Source organism: Labrus bergylta, chromosome 10, assembly GCF_963930695.1.
Source record: "Labrus bergylta chromosome 10, fLabBer1.1, whole genome shotgun sequence".
Classification (NCBI taxonomy): Eukaryota; Metazoa; Chordata; class Actinopteri; order Labriformes; family Labridae; genus Labrus; species Labrus bergylta.
In genome coordinates, this window is record NC_089204.1 from 21,379,762 (window position 1) to 21,402,783 (window position 23,022).

The 23,022-nt window shown below is 38.7% G+C and overlaps 2 protein-coding genes across 2 annotated transcripts; one reads left to right on the forward strand and one right to left on the reverse strand.

Annotated features, from left to right (window-relative positions):
• The first annotated feature begins 1,832 nt into the window (after nucleotides 1-1,832).
• On the forward strand, nucleotides 1,833-3,206 carry sfr1 (SWI5-dependent homologous recombination repair protein 1). The gene is made up of 3 exons (XM_020630875.3): nucleotides 1,833-2,206; nucleotides 2,377-2,727; nucleotides 2,824-3,206. Exons 1-3 carry the CDS (start codon nucleotides 2,111-2,113, stop codon nucleotides 3,010-3,012), a joined length of 636 nt encoding a protein of 211 aa, XP_020486531.2. The 5' UTR covers nucleotides 1,833-2,110; the 3' UTR covers nucleotides 3,013-3,206.
• cfap43 (cilia and flagella associated protein 43) lies at nucleotides 3,089-22,873 on the reverse strand. Its single transcript, XM_065959787.1, has 38 exons — nucleotides 22,800-22,873; nucleotides 22,351-22,604; nucleotides 22,074-22,170; nucleotides 21,805-21,972; nucleotides 21,439-21,589; nucleotides 21,085-21,229; nucleotides 20,873-20,955; nucleotides 20,633-20,764; nucleotides 20,396-20,509; nucleotides 20,214-20,291; nucleotides 19,920-20,068; nucleotides 19,602-19,705; nucleotides 18,440-18,589; nucleotides 17,286-17,446; nucleotides 17,016-17,180; nucleotides 16,782-16,912; nucleotides 15,346-15,511; nucleotides 13,323-13,433; nucleotides 12,583-12,660; nucleotides 11,466-11,591; nucleotides 11,270-11,374; nucleotides 11,063-11,179; nucleotides 10,335-10,526; nucleotides 9,922-10,128; nucleotides 9,693-9,779; nucleotides 9,407-9,487; nucleotides 8,382-8,510; nucleotides 8,158-8,277; nucleotides 7,855-7,962; nucleotides 7,561-7,647; nucleotides 7,386-7,474; nucleotides 7,049-7,259; nucleotides 6,742-6,854; nucleotides 6,393-6,552; nucleotides 6,037-6,201; nucleotides 4,876-4,956; nucleotides 4,631-4,784; nucleotides 3,089-3,388 (listed from the first exon to the last, which is right to left on the reverse strand). Exons 1-38 carry the CDS (start codon nucleotides 22,871-22,873, stop codon nucleotides 3,213-3,215), a joined length of 5,019 nt encoding a protein of 1,672 aa, XP_065815859.1. The 3' UTR covers nucleotides 3,089-3,212.
• Nucleotides 22,874-23,022: the final 149 nt, after the last annotated feature.

Consider the following 23,022-nt stretch of genomic DNA (forward strand, 5'->3'; position numbering starts at 1 on the left):
ACATCCTTTCAGCCGAACAAAATTAAAGTGGCATCACCGCAGTCTTCACAAGCGCAGTTCATCTGATAGGATATTCCAGAAAAACAGGGTCAAATAATGTGTTGTGTTTAAGAGCATATCTAAGGAAAGCCTTCTTTTTCGGGACAATGAACCCCTCAGTTACAGGCATGGTCTGGATGATAAGTATGTTTATTTATTTACAGTATTTACCATTTTGTCTGACGTCAAGCTCAGGGTGAGAAGCCCACATACAATAACTAATGCAGTATCTCTGGTTTACAAATCAAACAAACAGGGACTCTGACAAACTTGCAATCTAACCTCACCTATATATGTATGGCTGTTATCACTGTACGCTAGAAATGTGTACCTGCGCCATTTTATTGTATCAATGCTGAAATATCCACTGAGCCATTGTCAATAGGCTACCTCTTATCCCATTCAGGATACATCATTCTATGATGCAGAGAGTCAGTGGGGGGTGGGTGTCGCTTCGGTGTGTTCAGGAGTGAGACCGCTCTGTGGTAGAAGCTGCGTCGTCTTAAACTTGCAAATCTTAAAGCAGAAGTTGAACTTTTAAATCAGCACGTGCACATCTAAACTTTGACAACTTAATTTATCCCAGAGGGCAATTAGGTTCCAATTCTGTCCCCAAATCTGCCATGGCCACCGTTTTATGTTGAATAGTATCATTCTGCTCATCCTAATGTGCATCTTGAGAGATTAACAGCCTGCACAAACATGGAATAACGCTCTAAGTGTCCTCCTCACACACCTGCTTTTGAGGAAAGAACTGGCATCCTCACTCACTGTCTCACATAGCCTCTAGATTCTATAAACTCATACCAGCTCAGTTACTTCATGTAGCTGAGGACAAGAACAGTATTTCATGTCAACTTTTCAAAGGTTTGAAAAAAGCCAAACGGCCTCCTGACTCACACACATAATTATGATCAACCCTCAGCTTTGCAAGATTAAGCCATATAAAATGTTAAAAATCCCCATCCCCTGGGGTGTGTAGTATCAGATTGCCAACTTCTGATGTTCAAGTCTAGGCAGGAGAAGGTTTTACTTCACACCTTTTTCCTCAAGGCGATAGAAAAAAACAAGGACAAAACGTGGGATACCACAAGTTTCACTCCTTAACAATCTTAACAACCGCGATAAAAACTATGTCCGTACTAGTTTTAAATAAATCCTGTAATAGGGATTAATCGACTTTTGAGAAGAGGTGACTCACAAATGAGTCGACACTAGTAACACAGGGTATCAAGGTAACACTAAAACAATACTGAACCATTCTTCAAGCATGCATACAAAAAACGTCTTGGGCTATTCTTATTCCTCTGAGCACTTTGTGAAATATTGCAGTTGGAATTTTTAATCCTGCTATAACAATTACATCTAATACCTTTCTGATACCTTAAAATTACTAATATATATATATATGTATTTTTTTAAATTTGTGGTATCTTAAATGATTTCACTGAGACATATCTATTCTCTCAATTAGACTATGTAGGTATTATAGCAATTACAAAGTTAGGCTATATTAAAAATAACGATGACTCGTAGCTGTAAAGTTTGATGTAAATTTCATTTTGTTGCATCAAGTCCACCGACGTGAATAAATTAACTCAGAAAAGTAGAGTAGTGAACTTTTGAATTGATGTAGTCCTACTGAGTTATAACATTGACATTTCGAGGGATAAAATGGATAAAATGTGTGCTTCTTTCTGTAAACGATCAGGTCGGCAAAAACTACAGGTCCCATAATGCTCCTCGGTTACACGTCATCGAATTTTGTCCAATCGCTGACTTTGGAGGTTTTCTTGAGCTGCAAAATACGGAAAACAGAAGACTCCTTGCTTTCGCAGTTTACTACTTCTAAGTCGTCGTTTTTTAGACTTATATGTGTTAAAGACTTGTGAAGGCGACAAGCCATACAACTGGCCTTTGTGTTTGTGTCAGTTTCTGATTTTGAAAGTGTTTTCGCGTTTATGAAGGAGCTTTTTTGACAACTAGATAATACTGATCAATCTTTTTCAGTTCGCCTTTACTGTTTCCACAACACAAGTTGTGTTTAAATGGGCTAAAGTTATTTTCACCAATGGAGATCACTCCCAAAGCAACTAAAATAAAACCAGTGTATTCTTCCCCGTGTGATTCGGTGGAGTCGAGCCCCTCTGAATGTAAACAGGAAAAGGTAAGAGCAATTGTAATGTGGTACCCAGTTGAGTCGGTAATGCTTTCTTGTTTTTATGCAGCCAAAGGTGTCACGCGATGTTGCATTCTAGTTATGTCACTATTAACTGGACATTATATAATGTCTTGGATTATAAAGTATTAGTGATTCATATTTTGTCATCTCCGCAGCATCATCAGAAGCTGAGCTCCTCTCTAAAGGAGAGGCTGAAGAGAACAAGGCGCTCCTTCACCTCGCCCCTGTCTGTGGCTAAACGCCTTTGTGTGGATGAACAGGAGGAGGATGGCAGACAAGTTTCAGCAGATTCCCGAAAGACAGTTCATAACTCTCCACTGATCATTCCCCACGTTGATGTAAACAGGAATGAAGTTAGAACAGGGAGTGAAAGTTTTGGACCCAGTCCAGTACCTACTCGTCCTCCTTCACAAGACTTGGCACAACGAGACCAACTGAGGAAGGAGGTCAAAGACAAGATGGAGACTCTGCGCAGACTGAAGATGGTTCAGATGTACAGAAGCAAGGTATCCGCTTCCTTTTTAAGTGTCTTGGTTGATCTTAAAATGAACATAATGGGATTCATATGACCCCCCCCCCCCCCATCCTTTCTCTCTTTCTAGAATGATCTAACACAGCTCCAGACCCTGGTTGACAAGTGGCGGAGCTGTGCTCAGGCTGCTCTGTATGAGCTCCAGTCAGATGTCCCCATAGACGGGCGAAAGGCCAGCCTGTCAGAGCTCATTGACCTCTTTGGTCTGGACGGTGGTTTTTTGCACTTTGATCGCACAGAGGAGGACTTTACGACCTAATCATTTTTTTTGTAAACACATTATTTGATCAGTTTACCAAAAAAAACTACAGTGAAACAACCACATTTCAAATATCCAGAGTTAAATTATTGTTTAATTTGTTCCTGCTATTTTTGTATGGATTCACAGTTAAAGTTGTAAACGTGTACTTGCTAAGAGAATTATAAATAAAATCTGTTATCTGTTAAAGAGAAGGCTGCTCAGACGTGTTTTAGCTGATCAAGTGAAGGAAAGTTCTTCATCCTCAGACGAGCCACCTCTGCCCTGAGAATAGCCAGGTCCTCCGCCTGCGCTTGGGCTAAGTCCTTCAGCTTCGACCTCTGAACGATTTCCTGGTAACGCTCTTCTGTTCCGGCTGCTTGGTGTTCCTCTGAATCTAAACCCAGTAAGACAATGGAGAAAATCAGCAGGGGTGGCAAAAAATACAAGTATTGATTCCACTTTTCCACAAATGACAGGCCCTGAAGTGAAATATGCCCACAGCATAGTAAAAGTAGATCTCTGAAGGACATGTCTACTGGCTGTTTGTGAGCAAAGCTTACTGAAGTTCACTTTATATCTGTGACAATTAAACATCAATGAATTCAAACTTCGGATGAATTAAGATAACAAATCGGGAATATCGGAAATGTCTTGTAGCTCTGAATCTTCTTCAACATCTGCAGTGTTGGCTGGTTCACTTTCATCTGTCTCATCCATAGACTAAATATTAATGGAAGAAGCCTGAGTGATGTCACCCATCTGTTACTGCAGGGGGTTGCAAACTGGAAGTCCTGCCTCAGCCTTACTTTCAGTCAACCTAACGACAGGCTGAGGGCTGGAGCTGAGGCAGGTTTTAAGCCCCCTGACAAATTGTTACATTGCGCCCACCTGGCCCACCTAGCTACCCGCCTAACTATGAATTACACGTATCGTTCATTAAATCAAAACGTAAGCGTTATTAAAAAAAAAAAATGTACCCCCCATTGAGTGTGTGCCCATGATGACAATAACTAATCAGACCAATATCTGTTTGTATATGTTTTTTGTACCAGGCTGTCAACATTTCTGCTGCAAAAACAGGCATCTTTGAATGGGGTGTGTAGCCTATGTGACTTTCAGGGATCTTAGAGCCAGTCTCAAGCGGACACTCAACAAACTGCAGGATTTTGCACTTCCGCATTGGCTTAATTTTTCAACACCAGAGGTTGCAGCTTGGTTCCAGAAGTTCTCCTTGTAATTCAAGGACATCCCATTCACAGAAGATCTCTAGTTCACCGTCAAGTTTCTCTTTCTTGCTTGTTTTTGTTTGGATGCGTCTTATACGTGATTTTCCTTATGATTAGTGTCTCGTGATATTCATGGGGAAGAAAGTGTGCAATGAAGCAAAATAAAAGCAAAGATTGGATTATTGCATTAAGGCACAACTAAGTAGCCAGCCAGTATTATAGAGTGCATATGTTTGTGTTAAAACTGTTAGAAAGTGAAAGAAGTTGTCACAAATATAAATAAATAAGTCTAGATACCTTAAGACTGAGTACTGTGATTAAGTACTTTAGAGCCTGACCCTCACTATTTTTTGGTGGAAAACAACATTTCTTTGCAGTTGATTCATTGAAGCTAAAATATGTTTAGTTACCCATTTGTTCATAGATATGTCTCCTCTCTGCCACAGCCACCTGCATGTTAGGTAGCTGCTGTTCTACGACTTTGGTCTTCTTAGCTTTGATTGCTGCCTGTTTACTTAGCTGTTCAATTCTTTTTCTGCGATGCTGCACACTCTGTTGATGAGTCTGAAAAGAAATCCAAAATACATCTTGACTCAAAGAACAAAGTAAAGAGCTGATAAGTGAGATGTTGCTGCTGCTGCTGCTCTGGTGTTACCTTCTTCTGGAAAGCGATAGTTTTCTCCAGAACGAAAACCTGCTTGGACATGCGGCTGTCTTGATCTTTGCTGTCGAGGTACTGGTGGGCAAAAAAGGGAATAACTGACTTTTAGGAAGTTTGGAATGACAGAACACAACAAAGAAAAATGGTTTAGCTCTTTTGTTGAAAGATCCCACAGCAAACATAGAGGGAATGCTTCATCATAAAACGTTCAGGATGGATTTGTTTATATTCAAAGTTATCTCTCCCATGGTTTCAGGGGCCTTAACAATGACGGGAAGCTGCATGCCATGCCTCAGCAGAGCCACCTGAACCGTTTGCCAGAGGAAACTGGCTTAGAGGCTTGGAAACATGTTTGTGTGTGTCATGCCGTGCCATAAAAAAACATGATGATGGATGACTCATTTGATGTGTTTTTTCATTGCTTAACCATCACCAAACTGATTATATTTCATATCCCTTACTAACAAATGTCTTGTGCTCTGTAAAGAGTGTGAAATGAATTACCACATGGAGCAGTGTCTACTTGTCAGGTTTAGTGCTCTGTATTTAATTAAACTGCCTGAGATTGACATCTGATGCCAAATGAATCAGAGGAAGCTTTTTCTGTTGACCTGGAAGTTTGAATCATTACAGAAACATGGCTGATGTTTCAAAACAGGGATAAAGAAAGCATACATCTAGTTTTTATGTCGTCTCCACTAATTTGGAGAACATTTCAAAAAGATGCAAAAAACAAAGAAGAGTAAGTGGGTGTGGAGCCTGCGTGAATAGGGTGTGTCTGTGATAAAGGATCATCCATCTGTACTCAGGGATGGTAACAATTTTCTGTTCTGAAAAACATCTGATGCTGCCAAAACCAAAATACCTGTCTGTATATCACTGACTGAGGTTTGGCCAGGAATGCTATCAAAGCTAAAGTTTCATCCAAAAGCTGCGATTTCATGTCATTTCAAGCAGATGTTGAACTTTTGACGTCTAATTACCTCGTCTGAATTATGTTTAGCTTAACAATCTCATCACTGTAACAAAGCACTATTATTACAGACTGTTTTGACCTAATTTTCATTTTGAGGCAAAGCTTCTAACAAATAGAAAAAGTGGAACAAAAAAGGTCTGTGTATATTTGTTAACTAGTAGTATCCTGGTTACACTTACATCTTGTTGCTCCTTACTGAGCTGTAACTTCTGAATGTCCCTCTTCTTGTTGTTGAGGTCCTCTATTTGCATCGCCATCTTCTTGTGCTCCCACTGCAGCTGGATGATGCCCTTACGGAAGTTTTTGCACTCCACCATTGAGGCGATCTTCTGCCCTCCAAGGGACTGATCGTACAGATAAAAATCATTTAACAGATACAGAGGGATTCGATCAATACTTTGGCTTCCGAAATCAAGTCCTAAGTGTACCTGCAATCTCAACATTTTGTGTCATGCTCTGATTTAGATCCATTGTAAGAATTTCCTTGTTTTCAACAAAAGACTGTGAATATATGTGTCTGATGGTGCAGTCTGACCCTGATGGTTGTGTTGAGGTCCTCCACCACACTCCTGGGGTAAAGCACAGAGTCAGTGTAGTCAGCAATCATGTCTGTGAGGGACACCTCCACCTGGTCGGGTTTGAGCAGTACCTGGACCATGATGTCCATCAGAAAACGATTCCTCTCTTTGTGCAGCCTAGTAGGCAACAGAACAACAACAATCCTCAATAACCATGAACATATAATACAGAAGAAGACATATATTAGTTTAAGGACTTGTCATTGTTGACTTCTTCTCAGGACATCCATACGTTTTTTTTTTTTACCCAAGTATAGAAATAAAAACATCCAAAGCCGCTAATGGTTAGACCATTGAATGGCATACCGTTCAAGCTCATCAGAGAGATTTTTAATTTCCTGTTGGACAGCTGTATCATCATCTCTCCTCTTCTGCTGGAACGCCTGCATCTCAGCAAGAGTCAAAGCGTTTAATTTTACCTGCAAATGGCATGTTGACAAAAAACAAGCCAGTTAATGGGCTGGTCTGGGAATTACCGCAGTCGTGTTTGGCGAAAAAGATTCAAGTATTAAACAGATTATAAAATGATATACTAATTGTACATTTGTAGACTCCCATGTAGCAAAGTTTGTCTGCATTTCAAATCTTGAACATGTCCATGTCCTCATTTCACCTTTTGCTCGCTCTCTACTTTTGCCCTGCGGACCAGACAAAACTTATCCCAGATCGAGCGGTTCAAGCCTTTTGGCATATTCTCTGGAGCATCCAGGTCCTCCATGGCCTTCAGCATTTTTCCGAGTGCATCAGGAGCCAGAGAACCACACAGATGCTGCTCCTTAAAAGGGTTGGAGTTGTTGTCTGTTTGAGTCCTCATCTTTTGAACCCTGATGAATCAAAGACGTGCAAAAACATTTGAGTCGTTTAAATGATTGTTTATGAATCTAATAATGAACACAACTGCTATGTGTTTCATGAAAGTAATTGTGTAATGAGTACTACTACTAACTTACCTGGGTCTACGCTTGAATAACTTATAAAGGTGATCGACCATATTGCCTGGAACATTGAGGAACTCCTTCCTGAATTCTTTGTCAAGACCCTGGGGAGACATGGAGTGATGTTTAACTCTGTATGTGTTCAATCACTTACAGTCAAAATAATTCACTACATATCAAGCGGCCTTACTTTGTCCTCAGCTACAGTGGTGTTATAGTTCTCATGAAACAATTCTACCTCCTCTTCATGTGTCTTCAGCTGCTCACCAATTTCATCCTGACAGAGAAATACATGATTGTTGATATGACATTATTGGCAGTCCTAAAGCATAAATAAAGTGCGCTGCACAGGTTAGCTCTTGCAGAGCAAGCCTGAGCAATGGAGAAGATGTTATACAAGGATTCACTGAGGTGTCTCACAAATAACAGAATCTGGAGCTGACAGTCAAATTCCTTCAGCGTTACCGCGCACAGGTTTTCTGACCTTGTATACCACTGTTTTTTCAAGTTTGCGCTTGAGCGCCAACTCTCGATTTGTCATCTCCACTTCAACGAGGACTGAGTAGGCAAGATAGGTCATCTTGAGCTCTTCCTGGGAAAAAAACATAAAAGACAGGATTTTATTTTTCAGGTGTCAAATACTCAAAGAGATCGTCATTTTTTACAAGGAGGAGACAACAATAACGGGAGATGCTCCTTCAACTATGTAAAGAAAATGAAAGAAAATGAAAGCAATGTGAATGTTTTAGTCTGGCCGTTTGTGTGTGAGTACACTGTATAGACTCACCTGATATATAGTCATTTCACAGTTTAGTTTCTTCTCAAACAGCTGTTTCAAAGTTTCATCAAACCTTTCAGTCACATCCTTGGTGGCTGCCTGCAGTTTTTTTATTTCATTTTCCAGAGCCTGCAAAAAGATGGTACATGGATTATTAATTATGACTACTTATCAGAAGTTTAATACATTAAGATCATAGCAAAACAGAAATGGGAGTGTAATGAGTGTAATACCTTTTTGTATTTCTCTTTCTCTTCATTCAGGTCTTTGTCTTTCTTTTTGTACTCTTTGTGGATTTTCCTCTCCTCCTCAGTCCAGTGGATGACAGGTTTGGTCAAAACAAACTCAGGCGGAGGTATTTCCTGTGGAGTCGATTCAATAGAAACTATGTGCCCCTTTGTACAGATTTGTCTAATTCAACTGACACTGCTTCAGTTGTGAAAAAAAAATCTAAGTCATCATTTGTTCATGTTTTGGGAACTGTCTTATGAAACAAGTGCAAAAAAGGCAAACCTATTGTTTCACGCTCTTGTTTTCTGTTTCTCTCTCTAAGAAATTTAACTTTTCTCATTAAATAAATGTGCATTAATTAAAATCTTTAAATAACTAAATAAATCTCATGGATGCAACTAACAATTACTTTTTCTCCTCTATTTCTTTATCTATCTACCCAATTCCTATTTCCCATTTAATTAATTGATAGATTATTTTCTTTTTTTTTTATCAGAAACCGGGTAGAGAGAGAGAGAGAATCCCCATAGGTCGGATTTGAACCCAGGTCGCCCACTCCTGAGGACTTAAGCCTTTGTAAATGAGACGTGTTCACTAACCCTTAGGCTTTCGACGCTCCAAAACCTAAAACATTTTATCATACTTTTTTTCAGCAAAATCAGCAAATCTTCACATTCAGGAGCAAAACCCACAAAATATATGGATTTCTGGCTGAAAAAATGTTGAACAATTTCAGGTTTTCTTTCAGTTGTCTAAATTGACCAATCACTGATGCTTTAATTGGCATATATCCTCTTTTGAAGACAGATTCAAGCCTGCTGATTTTTTAGAAACAGTCCAAACCTATCTCATTATAGCTCTTCGATCAGCCTGGTTTCAAAGAGGCTCTGTGTTATTTCTGGTGTTAAAGAAATTTTAATTCAACTGTCAAGCAAGTCATTAGGTAATATTTAACGTTAGAGATACATTTCAGGCATTGTGCTTTTACAATACAAATGTTAAATTAATTTTGAATATTGTGACCCACCATTTTCAAGATGTTCTCTTTTTTCACTTCAAGCGCTCCATCCATCATGTTATCAAGAGCTCTCTCTCGGAAGTTATCCCCCTGCAAGAAACCAATATGGAAAAAGTCAACCGCTTTCACTATTACATACACAGAAGAATGTATTGTATGTAACATTTTTTGGGGGATGAACTATGATCAAAGACTTCACTACTATTGATTCATTCTGGGTTCATGGCAGTGAAGAATTTGTTTGGAACAACAAACCGAGTTAAAAAACAAAAACACATTTTTCACAGCAGCGTACTTTGGCAGCCAAACGTCTCTGCTCTTCCAATTTCTTCCTCTCCTCCTTCTCTTTCTGTTCTGGGGTGAGATACTTTTCTGCTTTGATCTAGAGTGGGACAAAGGCACATGTTGCACTTTTTCACTTATAAAAAAAAAAAAACAATATAACCACCAGGTTGTTCAACATGTTCATCTTTGTTTCTTGAACTTGTCAGCTCCTTAGTTTTTTCACGAGGAGATTCAGTAACCTCAGAGTCGTCCACAGTGAGGAGCCTCTCTGGCCACTCGCTGACCGTTAGGCTTGGCTCCCACAGCGTCTCGTTCATGTCCAGTTCCAGCATAATCTCCTTGATATGCTGGTTCCTGTCCCTTACACGGCTGAGCTCCAGCACCTTCTGCTTGTGCACGGCCTCAAAGTTGGCGTTGAACCCGGTCTTGATGCGATAAATCACATCCTGCGTTTAAAGTGAAATTTGACGAGATTTAATTCATGATCATTATGACAACAGCCTGTTGCTATATATTGTTTATAAGTTTCTATGTGCTCCTTACTCTATTTTTTAATTATTTTTTGTTTTTGCTTAGGTGTGTTTGCTTTTGAACACATAATGTGGAGATGTAACTTTCACACTTTTGCTGAGATTTTAGAGCAAGTTCCCACCTGTAGTAGAATCATCTGGTTGATCCTCTGTTCTGTGGTCTGCAGGCTGAACTGATCGTAAATGTAGGGATTGGAATATCCTAACTGAGCAGAGAAACTTCCTGTTACAGCGGTGCTCTCTGCCCCGTTACCGTCCTCCCCCTGCTCTTCCTCCTTCGCCCCTGTTGTGTTGGAACTTTTCTGTGGGCTGCTCTGCTTCACAAAAAGGTGGGGAGAAACACTTTGAATGAAATGGCTGGAAAAAAATGTTGGGGAGCGAATCTGTGGCTACAAGATTACTAACTTTATCCCAAGAATATTACAGTGATGAGAACTATCCTAACAACTCTCTTCTGGCCACACAGCCATAAATCTCGATCAGTTTCAACAGCGGGGGATTGGCTAAGATTCAAGCATTTAAAAAGTCACAGCAGTAAAGGGTCACGCGTAGGACTGTGATTCACAGCATCCAATTATTTTCCAGCTGTAAACCTGTTGTGACTTGAATGGTTTACCATAAAATGTATCGCCAGAGAGCAAACTCCCACGTGCGAAAGAAGCTGCATTGTCATAGCTTTAAGTAAAACTTTTAATGTGTTGTTGACTTTGCATGGTGCATCTCTGTTTCAAATTAAACACAATAACACTATCATCTGTTGCATTCTAACTCATTACTTGTGCTTTTTTTTGCAATGTTGACAGGAATCTAAACCACAGACTGTTCAGGCCTGTGGATCAGTTTTGCTTACGATGCAAGCAGCTTTTTCAAACTTCCTCATATCCTGAACCCTGCGAAGGTCCTCCAGCTCTTTCTCTGTCCGCTCCCTCAGTGGGTAGTTTTTCACCTTGTGTTCAGAGTGAAAGGCCTGTGGAACAAAACAAGGAAAGATAAAGACCTCTTCAAACTGATAGTAACATACTGTGATAATAAAGCGCTTGTTCCTGAACCACCTTACCTCAATGGCCTTCCCTTTGACCTTCATTGAATCCCAGCATTCTTTCTTTAGGACATCACGTAGGTAGCTTTTTGCTAACATCTCCCATTCGATTTCATTTCTCACCTATAACATCACTGCGTTAAAAATCACTAACATCATGACCTCAGAGCCAAATTCAAGGTTCATTGCATTGATGTCTGTGCATGTGGATTACCCTGATAACTTCCTGCTCCACCATGGCATCCAGTCTCCTCTGCTCCTCAACATCCAGGTTGAATTCGCTGAGTTCCAGACGCTCGATGTCTGGGAGGGTCTCATTTTCACGCATCATCTCCTGGATCTAAAAACAGAAGAAAAACATCTTAGTTGGCATACTGTTTGTTAGATGAACCCTTCATTAGTATTTGAAAAACTGTTGGTAGCTTCCTTTATTACAAGTATTTTGGCTCAACTGTTAAAACATGACAAACATACAGTAACTTTTTTGTTGTGGTAATTTGTCATGATGAAGTCTATCTGGCCAATGTGTCATTTTTATAGAATACAAAAATATTTTCTTGTCTACGTTTGCATAATGGCAGACTTTTTTTTCTTACTTTCACCTACAAATATATGCAATTCAAGGTAATACATATAAACAATGTGGCACATTCAAAACCATAAAAAAACATTTTTTTTATTTAAATTGTTTTTAATTTGGGGGCTTTTTGTGCATTTATTTGTATAGGACAGCGGGTAGAGTCAGAACTTAGAAAGAGAGCGAGAGAGAGTGAGGAATAACATGAGAGAAAGGAGCCACAGGTCAGATCTGAACCCGGTCCGCCTGCCTGGAGGACCACAGCCCCTTTACATAGGGCGCCTGCATTAACCACTCCACTGGCACCCCATAACAGAATTAAAAAACAGATTTTTGAAAGACATAATAGAGCTACATTAAAGGAGGGTATACGTTGACTAACATGTGTTTGTCTTCATGGTGTATGTATTTTAAATGTGAATACTAATTGTGTTTTGTATCAGTCATAAGAATGTCACAGTGTTTATCCTTTAGCTTTTGATTACTTTTAGCTCTGGGGAGCTATCATTTATTTTTCTCTGATTAACCGTGTTTAAAAATGTTCTCCTGGGTGGGGAGCTGTAGCAAATTACTTACAGGGAGGATTCTTCTTGAATTTAAAGGCTCAAGCTAAACGCACTGAATGATGCCGTATCTGGCCTGCATGTCAAGTCAGCAGGTTTTGTCTAATGTGATTTCATTTTTTTCTTGCTCAAGAACTCATGAGTATTTCATAAATGAGAAGTAAGATAAGAAAAGATGTGATTTCACTTACAGTGTCACGTAACTCTTTGAGGGTTTTCCTCATGTTTTTCTTCGTCTCAGAGTACTCCTCACTCTCTTCTTTTAAAACCTGTTTAACACAAACAAAACTGAGTAATAAATGATGCCCTATCTTAACATCACAGCACATTACAATGGAAAGTTAGTTTAATTAAAAACACAACAACAAATACCTTATTTATTATACAACAGATACAACACATATGATAAATGAGTGATGAAATGATGTGGTGTCTAGCGCTTTACTTTCAGCATGATTCAGCTTGAATCAAACAGAAGCCCTCACGGTACACGAGTCAGATCATAAAGCATGTGTAGCATACATTCAGGAGTGAAAGTGCCTCTGCCAGTTTCCCATGGGCAACTACCATCCAGGTGTTAAGCCCACATTTCAAAGACTGACACACCTTCGCTATCATATTATTGTTATCTAGAAGCTTTGTCAGGTGACAGTGTAGTAAATGTGTATCTGCTGTATATTAAAATAACTTACTAATCGGTTGATTGTTTTCACTATATAATAACAGACCATAAATCAAGGTATTTCACAAAGAAACTCGGTGCCAAAAGCAACACAGCTGCTTTTTAAAGATCACACACAGGTGCAAAGGAAACTTTCGTAATCCTCCACCTGCAGTGTAGTAAATACAGGAGAGAAAGTATCTAAACATAGTTAACATAATCAAGATGTTATGCCACCACCGCAAATATTACAGCATGGTAGTCACTGACCGCCTCTCGCCTGCTCTCCAGCCATGTGAGGTGTGAAGGTGGAGCAGACAGCAGGCTGTTATAACTGTCATCCTGCTCTGTCACATCCACACTCTCTGCTTCAGTACTCCCCTGAAGAGTACAGAAAAAAAAAGATTTAAATATGGATAAGGGGATTTCCTAAATGTAAACAGGTCAGTAATAAACAAGGCCTTTGTATCAATAATAGATAACAAATTCACTACAGAACTATGCAGTATATGGCCATGCATTCAGTATCAACACAAACATGTACTTGTTCTACAAAACAAACACTTTACACTATATTTTCACATTACAAGTCTGTAATGAAATGTGTTTGTTGACACTGTTTTTGAGAAGTGTTGCTATAATAAATATTATAATAATAATAATTAGGGCTGGGCACATTAACGTGTTATTTTCGCCTTAACTCATTAATTAATTATCGCAGACAATTATTTAATCTCGCATTAACGCAGTTTTTATTATTTATTTTGTTATTGTAAAAGTCTGTTGCTCACTGGCTTTTATTTTGTAAAATTCCATCGTGAACAAGCCTAGTATGTTGCTTACTGCTGCGCATGACTGCTGCGGCGCTCACAGGAAAGAGGAAACATCCAGAAAATAATTGGCGGATAATCAAGCATGGAGAAGGGTACGGAACTTTTACATGGCCATTTTCATTTTAAGGTTCTTCCAGATGGCGCAGTCGACAGAGCCAAAGGTATTTGTAACCACTGCGAAGTTGAATTTTCTTATCACTGGAGTACTTGATAAGTACTCCAAAATATGTTGCAACCAGAAACTCAGGCGGACGCTGAAAGGTCGTTTCACTTGTCTTCACTTTATTTAAGCGTTTAACAAAGACTCAGTACCTTCATTCACTCTGCCTACGAGTCTCTTCAGCTGCTGAATAATAACTACAGCTTTCTTGCTAACTCCGGCGCATCACAACAACAAAACTCTTCTTCGCTGAACTCCTGCAATTTTAAAATGACAAGTAAAACTAAAATTTGTTTTTGGGGTCCCCGATAACCAAACAATAAACATCAATGTTCTCAATTGACTTGTCACACTCTTCACCACTTTAAAAATGGCGTCTCAACATTTTCATTATACCTCTTAGACTAAAACCTTTCTGGGCATTTTTTTTTATACATAACAAACAGGATGCCCTTGCAGTGGCAATAAGCATTAGTTTTGTATTAATTTGCTTTAATTACATTGTTTAAGTTGAGAAGTACATTTACAATAAAAGTGCGCTATAAACTACTTTTGAATTCATTATTGGATTTTGCGTATAACAATGCAATTAATCGTGATTAATCACAGGAACTCATGCGATTAACGCGATTAAAACTTTTAATCGTTGCCCAGCCCTAATAATAATACACAAGACTTATACAGCACATTTCTGAATTCTCAAAGATACTTAACAAAGAACATCAATATACAAGAAAACAAAGAAAACAAAACAGAGATTAAATAATTTATGAGAAAGGGAACAAAGCAGGGAAGGAGGATGGGAACAGTTTGCTAGTGGTTGTAGGCGATGCTGAAGAGGTGAGTTTTTAGGAATTTCTTGAAGGTGGTAGTGAGGGTGATGATTTTGTGGGAAGTTTGCATCAGCAGACATGAGAGTGTGGGTGGAAATGTGCAACCAGTGGAGGAGCCCAGACAGGGAGGGAGGGAGGGGGGAGCTACCGGTACTTTATATAAAAAAATAATAATAAATGGAACCTGAGCTGCTGTAATCCCCCTCTTGTAGTTTGTTGTACTGTTGATCTATGTTGAGTTTCACAGAAGGGTGGCATTATTTTTTTGGCTTATTATTATTTTCTACCTGTCTTTTCTTTTGTTGTACCCTCAACATCACTGAAAATGATGACATGCCCTCAACGATTCCTCAGTATATAAATAACCGTTCAAAGAATAAACAATGGAATGAATTAGCAACAAACCCCAACACAATGATTACACTGTAAGAACATCAGAATAAAAGACAGAATAGAACATTATTTACCTCAGGGCCCGTTGGTTTTTCAGAGCCAAGTACTGTCCCTTTACCCCATGCAGGCAGGTCAATGAGGACAGAATTCTCTTTATTGAACATTTTCTTCAAGAACACTTCCATAGACTTGCTGTGCAGAGTAGCTTCAATCATCTTACCACCATCCAAACCTGTATTTCTGTATGGAGTCATAAAAACACACACGGGAATATACATTAAATAAACCTGTTTGTTTTAAGTGTTGTTTGTTATGAATGCTGATTCATAAAATTCAAATAGATACATGAATAACTATTTGTATGCTGTCTTGAAAAAAAAAAGAATTAATATGAAAACCGCCAATAAGAAATGTTTTCATAGTAGACAGAATTGTAACAGCAGTAACAGAAGTTTTTCAGTAAACAATATTTAAAAAATTGAAATATTTAAATGATCAAATTAAATTTTTCTTCCATTGAAAGTTTGTCAATTTAAAAAAAAAAAGATTTATCGGAAAACCCTGAATGCTAAGCTTCAATTGTATTTACACTCTCTCCACTAGCATTGTTGTTCGTTAACGTAACATGATTTTTTAACGGAAATACGTTTTCTTCACTGTTTTTATTTTTTTTTTTTGGGGGGGGGGGGGGGGGGGGGGGGCAATAAATAATGGTATTGCATCAGTACTGGTCAAAAATATATAGTTAAAAAAAAAAGGTAAGTTATTCCATAAACCAGCTTGGCTGTATTATTCAGGAAATGAAACTCAGCTTCAAGTAAAAGGACAATTTATATGGAACTGACTTAAAGTAAAACAAAATGCCCATGTTGATCATGACAGAGCAAGTCACTCAGTATTATGGTACAAAATGGGTGGGGGGGGGGGGTAAGCTCAAGAGCACAGAGGAATTTGTTATATAGGTCTTACCAACAAACACATTTGCTGCACTTTTTATTTCACGGTTGCTTTTGGTCTTTAGATGGAGTGTTTAACAATGAGGCTGGATATCAGCAGAGTTGTCCATTAAACTCCCATAATATCATCAACCCTTTTATCACTGTTAGATTTAAGCAGATAATGGGTTGGATTAAGTGAACCGAAACCAAATAAAAAAGGACCATTACAGGAACAATGACAAAAACTGACAAAATTATTTAAGATATTCAGAAAAAAGGAAGTGTCAGCTAATGAAAAAAAGAAATGTTTTTAATAGTAGAGGCAAGCACAAGGAAGCACACATTGTCTGATTCAGAGGGCTGACTGTTCTGTGAAGAGTTTTCTCTGTAGCTTGTGGCCATGACTCCTCTTGACCCAACACTTCAGCTGTATTTATTTATTCTGCTCATGGCCATGGCTAAGAGAGAAAGACATACTAAACTGCCTAAGTGTGACATCACGCCTGTAAGCAACAGTTCCATCTACTGGTCATATCAATTAATGATGAAAGCATGACAGTCCTGAGATTTACCTGAGATTAGTGCAAAGAAGAGAGCCATCTTTAAAGCCAGCAGTGAGGAGTGTCTGACTGTCAGCAGAGAAGGATACACTTCTCACTCCACCCAGACGGCATGAATGACACTGAAGTTCAATGTACCGCTCCTGTGTGCGCAAAAACAGCATGGTAATACACACTACAGGCAATGAGACACTGTGATTTAAAAGTTTAAAAGAATGAAATTATGCTACATAAATCAGCTCCCACCATGGAAGCAGTCTCTCGGATGCGTAATAGGCCATCTTGGCCTACAGAGGCCAGCCATAAATTATGTGGAGACAGAACGAGAGAGGCAGGGCCAAGAGGATGTCCCTTCACTTCCTGCTCTGGTGTCAGCTGAACCACCTCTTGGCTAGAGAGACTGTCTGTGTCCTGAGCAAAAGAAAAAAAGCAGGCGGGCAGGATAATAGACATATATGAAAAATACTGAAATATTCAAAACACAAAGAGTTGCAAAGAAAAGTTCTGGCAGTAAACCTGGGGAAGCTGGAACCGCAGGAGAGTTTTCCTTTTGTGGCAGTAAGCAAAGACCTCACTGACTCCAAGAACACAGGATTCAAGAGGGTGAGGCACTCCATATCTGCACACTTTGAGGATGTTATTGGACAGAACTCCGTGTCTGTCTACACAATCTGAATCTACAGAGAGACAGATAGTGATTTAAAAAAGGGTAAAACCACAAGTCATAAGAAGTATTAGGGATTTTTTCATGTAGTAGTACCCACAATCTTACAGAGCAAGCTTATCCTTTTACTATACACAACACGTAATACTTAAACCGTCTTCTTAGTTCTTTTGTTTGGAAAGTAGAAGTGCTGTATCTGCTCAAGCAGGCATATTAAATGACTCTTGTAAAAAGGCTCTATAAATATATAAAATGTATGCTTTCACCAAATATAACATTTTTTTTATCCTAACTTGATTCCTGTAAAAGTCATTGGTGTCTTTTATCATCGTGTTAGCTCCTTTACACACCCTTCAGTCATGTTTTTTCAGTGTGTGTCACAACTCTTGATGCAGCCACGCCCTGGACTTAATGTTTGCACTTTCCTCCAGAGAGCCGAATGTCTCATGTCTTTTTTTGTTCAACATAGTTTCCCAGTCTGTATAAACAAAGGGTGTGTCTTTGTAAACCCCTCAGTCGTTTTTCTCTCTTTTTTTAATAGTGTTAGTGACAACATGTCTAAACAGTAGGATAAAAAAGTCCAGTGGAGAGCAATTAATCGGTTATGCTACTGTCTCTGGCAATGGTTAACTCTTTGGAAGAAAAATTGAAGTCCACTGTCAAAGACTTCCTGTCAATGAACGATGTGATTTCCGGACTCGAAACGATAAGAACGAGAGCAAACCCAGGAATTGAGATAATTTACTGCCTACAAACGGTGTAACTGTGTCGTAAAGGAAGCTACAGGCTACATTTTTCGTGTTACTTTTTCACCAACAAGTACATCTGTCTCTTATCTGTTCTTTATTATTTTCATTTCTCTGTTCTCTGGATGTGTAATGGATAATTTTATGTTGGCTTGTTTTCTACAAGTGCTGACCAATATACAAAGTATCAAAATAAATCAAATAAATATGATTATCAAAACAGTATAACAAATATTTGAATCTAATATTTCGTGCCAAACCTGAAATATCCCTCACAGGCAGAGTTAGCACTGTGAGCATGTTACCATTTTGACTTTGGCCTTCCTGTTCTCTGCAAAGTGCAAGAACTTTCACCTCCCCAGAGTTCCTGATGCTCTGACTTGACAGCGACAGGATGGGTCCAGGAACAACTGAGAAAAAGTAAACCAAATGACAGAAGTACGTATGAGGACATGATGCTACTTTATATTTCAATAATCAAACAGTATCAAAATAATTGTCCTCTCAAGTTAAAGTGTTACTAGATATTTAGTCATTATATCTTTAAAACACGTCCAAGCCATTCACTTGTGCATTATGTGTACAGTGGTTTTGTTTAGCATAAGAGGCTCGATGTAAATTTATTCCGTAGGACATGTTCCTTGATCACATTTCAGTCCTGTATCTACACTGGGATCAACCTATCACAGTCCTATGACATCATCTGTGTGTTACACCAAGGCTTCACTAAGTTTTCCAAATTAAGTTATAATAATTGGAAAAAAATCTTGAGGAAAAACTGAACAAAACAGTTTATTTCATGATTTTAAGTCACTCTTTATATATATATATTTATATATATATATATTTATTATTATTTATTTTTGTAAACCTATCAAAAGTTGCAGCTCTATGAGGTAATTAACAGCAAATAAAGAAGAAGAAGAAAAGAAGAAGAAAGAATACTGACTAAAGCAAACCTATGGAGACCCTGAAGTCCAAAAAGTAAAAAAATATATATCTTAACTTAGCTTGTGTGGACAACATGTCTCATAAAAGTTTTCTTTTTTTTTTACCTTTTGGGACTTCAGGGGCTCCATAGTTTTGCATAGTTTTGTACAAAGCAAAGGCTCTTACATTAAATTTACTCTTTAATGTTAATGATTAAATTGCTATCCTATCGGTAGACCTTCTTGTTAGCATATTCTAGCTAGTAACCTGCAAAAGGTGCTGTTCTTCATATTCACATATAATAGATACAGTTTGATTGTTCTTACTCAAACAAAGCACAAAGAAATATGAAAGGTGATGATGTCAGAGGGTTGTGATTGGTTGAACAAACGTGGGACGCTGATCCAGGTACATGTTCTGCTTGATAAAATCACATTGTGAGCACAGCAGAACAGTAGCACGTCTGATCAGTTAAGAACGGTGTATTCCTACCTGTGAATCCCATGACTCTAAACCTTTTTGATGGCTTTGCATCTAGGACAAAGACATGTGAGTCGGAGGCACTGGTGAAGAGATAGTGTCCATCTTTTTCAAAACTGTAAAGATATAAATGCAAACAATAAGAGAGCCTGCAACAATGGAATGTGTTTTATGTTTCCTGACCAGAAGTAGAAAGGCTGTTATCATCTGTGTTTTATAGGTATAGATAACTTACCCATAAAAAAGATAACTGTTTTATGATAAGATTAATATTTAAAAGTAGAGTGTTAAAATGAAGCTCTACAGCATTTAGGGGTAGAGGATACTTGCACAAGGTGATCCACAGGAGTGTTGTACAGGTGAACCTGGTGCACCAGGCGAGGCTGTTCTTCGCTGTTCAGGTCAATGAAGAGGACATACCCTGAAGTTGTTCCTACAGCTGCATATTGTGCAACAGGACAGCAGGCCAGACTTGTCACCTAAAAAAACAAAGTACCAGTTTTCATTTTTTTCCTGTTCTGATCATTTTAATTATTTAAGCCATTTCTACATACTATCACAACAGGTGTAATAACTACCCTCTCTTATTGTTTTTACTGAGTGTTCAGATGTTGTAAATCTGACCTGTGTTTGAAGAGACAGGGATCCGAGGCAAACGCCATCTGAGGACCACAGCTGCAGTTCTCCAAACTCCCTCACTGACTGCAGCCAGCAACAACACACAAACATCACTGCTCAATTAAGTGACCCAAATTACACATGCTGTCTCCAGACACAGTCATTATTGAGTAACATAAGTGTTTTACCACACAAATATTTCTGCCAGTGTGCAACAAAGTTACTGCCACAAAGTTGCCACTAAGGACATCCAGGACCTTTCCAATCTCGTCTGATGTTGGGTTCAACATGTAGATTTGTCCCTGAAGGACAAGAAGCATGTCATGTGTCTTTAATAATACATATATTTTCCTCAAATAAAATGTTATTTTTGTATGATGGTATATTGTGGGGTTTTAGGCTACATACAGTGGTGAAGTACTTACTGTATTAGAGGACAAAAGTAATTTTTCGAAGTCTGGTGAGAGCATCACAGTTGTGACAGCGGTTTCTGTTTTCCATGTATGAGTAATGTTGATCTGGTTCCCTTTCAGTTGTAGACAGTGCACCACATTCTCCTGTAAAACATATTACAGTACTTCAGATTGAAGTTTCCCTGATTATTCTTCTTTAAATGTAGTAGGTTTCATACTCAATGAGCTGAGGAGAGTGGGATGGACTTATACCTTTCCAATAGTGATCAAACCATTCTTGTTAAGGGTTAAACTTTGAAAGTTGCTCTGTTGGAGTTCAGAGGTGGCATCAGCACCTGAAAAAAACCCCACAAATCCAATGTGTGAAATGAATTTTCTAAAAAGTCTAAAGTTAATTTTCATTATATTTTACAAAGCTGTGTGTGTGTGTGTGTGTATGTGTGTGTGTGTGTGTGTGTGTTTACTTGTGGGGTTGAACAGCACTGAGACACAGAGGCTCTCTGAATCGACAAGCAGCAGGAAGCCTTCCACACAGCCCACATAGAGTTCTGATTTGGCTGTCCAGCAGATGGCAGTAGGAGTTAGTCTGGCTTTGGTGCAGAGTTTAGCCTGTGTAAATACATGTGAAGTGGCATGAATAGAATAGAACTTTATTTGTCAAGTTTATATTTTGTCTTTGTTGGTATGCCCGATAGAAATATTGTTTTCCCATCAAATTTCATTGATCCAAAAGTGCATCAAACAAAAACAAACATATTAATTGATGACAATGTATTTGTTTTGTGGGCATTGGTGTGTATGTGACACTCGGATAATACCACTATGTTGTCTGCCTTGTCGCCCTGAAGCCCTGCGATGGCTGATGGAGGCATCTCTGGACCAAAATAGGGAACTTTTTCATGGACAATATTTAAGGTGGGCATCAAACTCTCAACAAAGGAGCCATCTGCTGTTGGTAGCTCTATCGCACTGCAACACAAAAAATATGATATGGTACAGTTTAACACAAAAGTACTCATTACTTCATGTAATTTTCAGTCCCCATTGTACAGCTGACATTTAAAATAAATGCTATTAATGTAGTTTAGTGATCAGTGATGTTGCGTGCACAACACTGAAGAACTTCATGTTCATATGTGATTTTATATTGAAATTACTTTCTTGTGTAGCCAGGTCTAATATACCTTTGTTTCAGAACATGAAAGCTGCCACTCTTCTCAATATTCCAGACAGTGAGGCCAGTAGTGCTCAAGGCACAAAGCTGGAGCCAATTCAGGGGGTTGAACAACAAAGAAACAATCCCTTGCCCAGCATTTGGTTGTGTACAAATTTGCTCAGCATTCTCCCAGTTCCTGAAACACACAGCACAGGTATGATTACAGTAACAGGGATCCACACTCCAAATTAACATGAATGAAAATATGTTGAAGTATAGTAGCTCTCAGCGGCTTACCATACTGTAATGGCGTGCTCTGGAAGAGCTGAACAACAGCCTAAATAAGTACCACCTTCACTTAACGTCAGGGATGTGTAGTCCAGTTGGGCTGCCCCTACAAAGAAGAATCAGACAGCTCTTTAGTATTTATTGATAAAGAAAATAAATACTGGTAGTTTGCAAACCCAATATATCTTGAAAGAACATTGACGTAACATAATAGATCAAATGTATCCTCATCAGATGGGATCAGATTAAGGTTGTGTTTTTATTTGGGGGGGAAATATCACCTTACCTTTTAATTCATTCTTTAAGTGAACCTCTGGAAAAATGTAAACAAATATTGATGGGCATAGCTTTTGCTCAGAGAAAGCAAAAATGCCATTATTGCCATTTGCCGTCAACGCACCAACACCTCTGCCAGGACTCTTCAGCACACTTTGAATTTGTGTCTCCAAGTTGAGGAAACAGATATGACTCCCACTCGAGTAACACACCGTTGTATTGTCGACATATGCGATACTCTTGTTTGTAAACCCTTGTGTCCAGCTGGAGGGAGTAAAAAACAGAGGACATGAGTAAACCAGCAGACAAGAGTTATACAAAACAGAACGACATAACGAAGCAAAATGGATAGGTACGTTTGTAGTGTCGAAATACCTGATTTCTAAACTTCCAATATCATCCATTTTAAGATAAGAACAAACTCAAACGTTTCACTTTTTTTCTCCGACACAAACAAACCAACGGGACTGTCGTTGCGTATCCCTGGCAACAAGAAAGCCATGCAGGTGGTAGTAACCGGCGTTTCCTGCCATTGGCTAAAGCTGTCGCTGCATTCATGTAGTATTGGGATAATCGGAAATTTGAGCTTTTCTAGTATTCGGTGGCTTGAATGTTGAAAATGTCTGATAATTAAAATATTGTGAGGGAACTTTTCGGCTGGTTAAAACAAAATATATCCTTG

Excerpts from the sequence above, each read along its gene's own strand:
- sfr1 (XM_020630875.3), top strand. The coding sequence starts at position 2,111 with ATGGAGATCACTCCCAAAGCAACTAAAATAAAACCAGTGTATTCTTCC. Across the intron at positions 2,207-2,376 it reads CTGAATGTAAACAGGAAAAG|CATCATCAGAAGCTGAGCTC; the intron begins GTAAGAGCAATT and ends TCATCTCCGCAG. Across the intron at positions 2,728-2,823 it reads TTCAGATGTACAGAAGCAAG|AATGATCTAACACAGCTCCA; the intron begins GTATCCGCTTCC and ends CTCTCTTTCTAG.
- cfap43 (XM_065959787.1), bottom strand. The coding sequence starts at position 22,873 with ATGGCAGGAAACGCCGGTTACTACCACCTGCATGGCTTTCTTGTTGCC. Across the intron at positions 20,956-21,084 it reads AGTGCTGTTCAACCCCACAA|GTGCTGATGCCACCTCTGAA; the intron begins GTAAACACACAC and ends GGTTTTTTTCAG. Across the intron at positions 6,553-6,741 it reads CTCTCTGATGAGCTTGAACG|GCTGCACAAAGAGAGGAATC; the intron begins GTATGCCATTCA and ends GTTGCCTACTAG.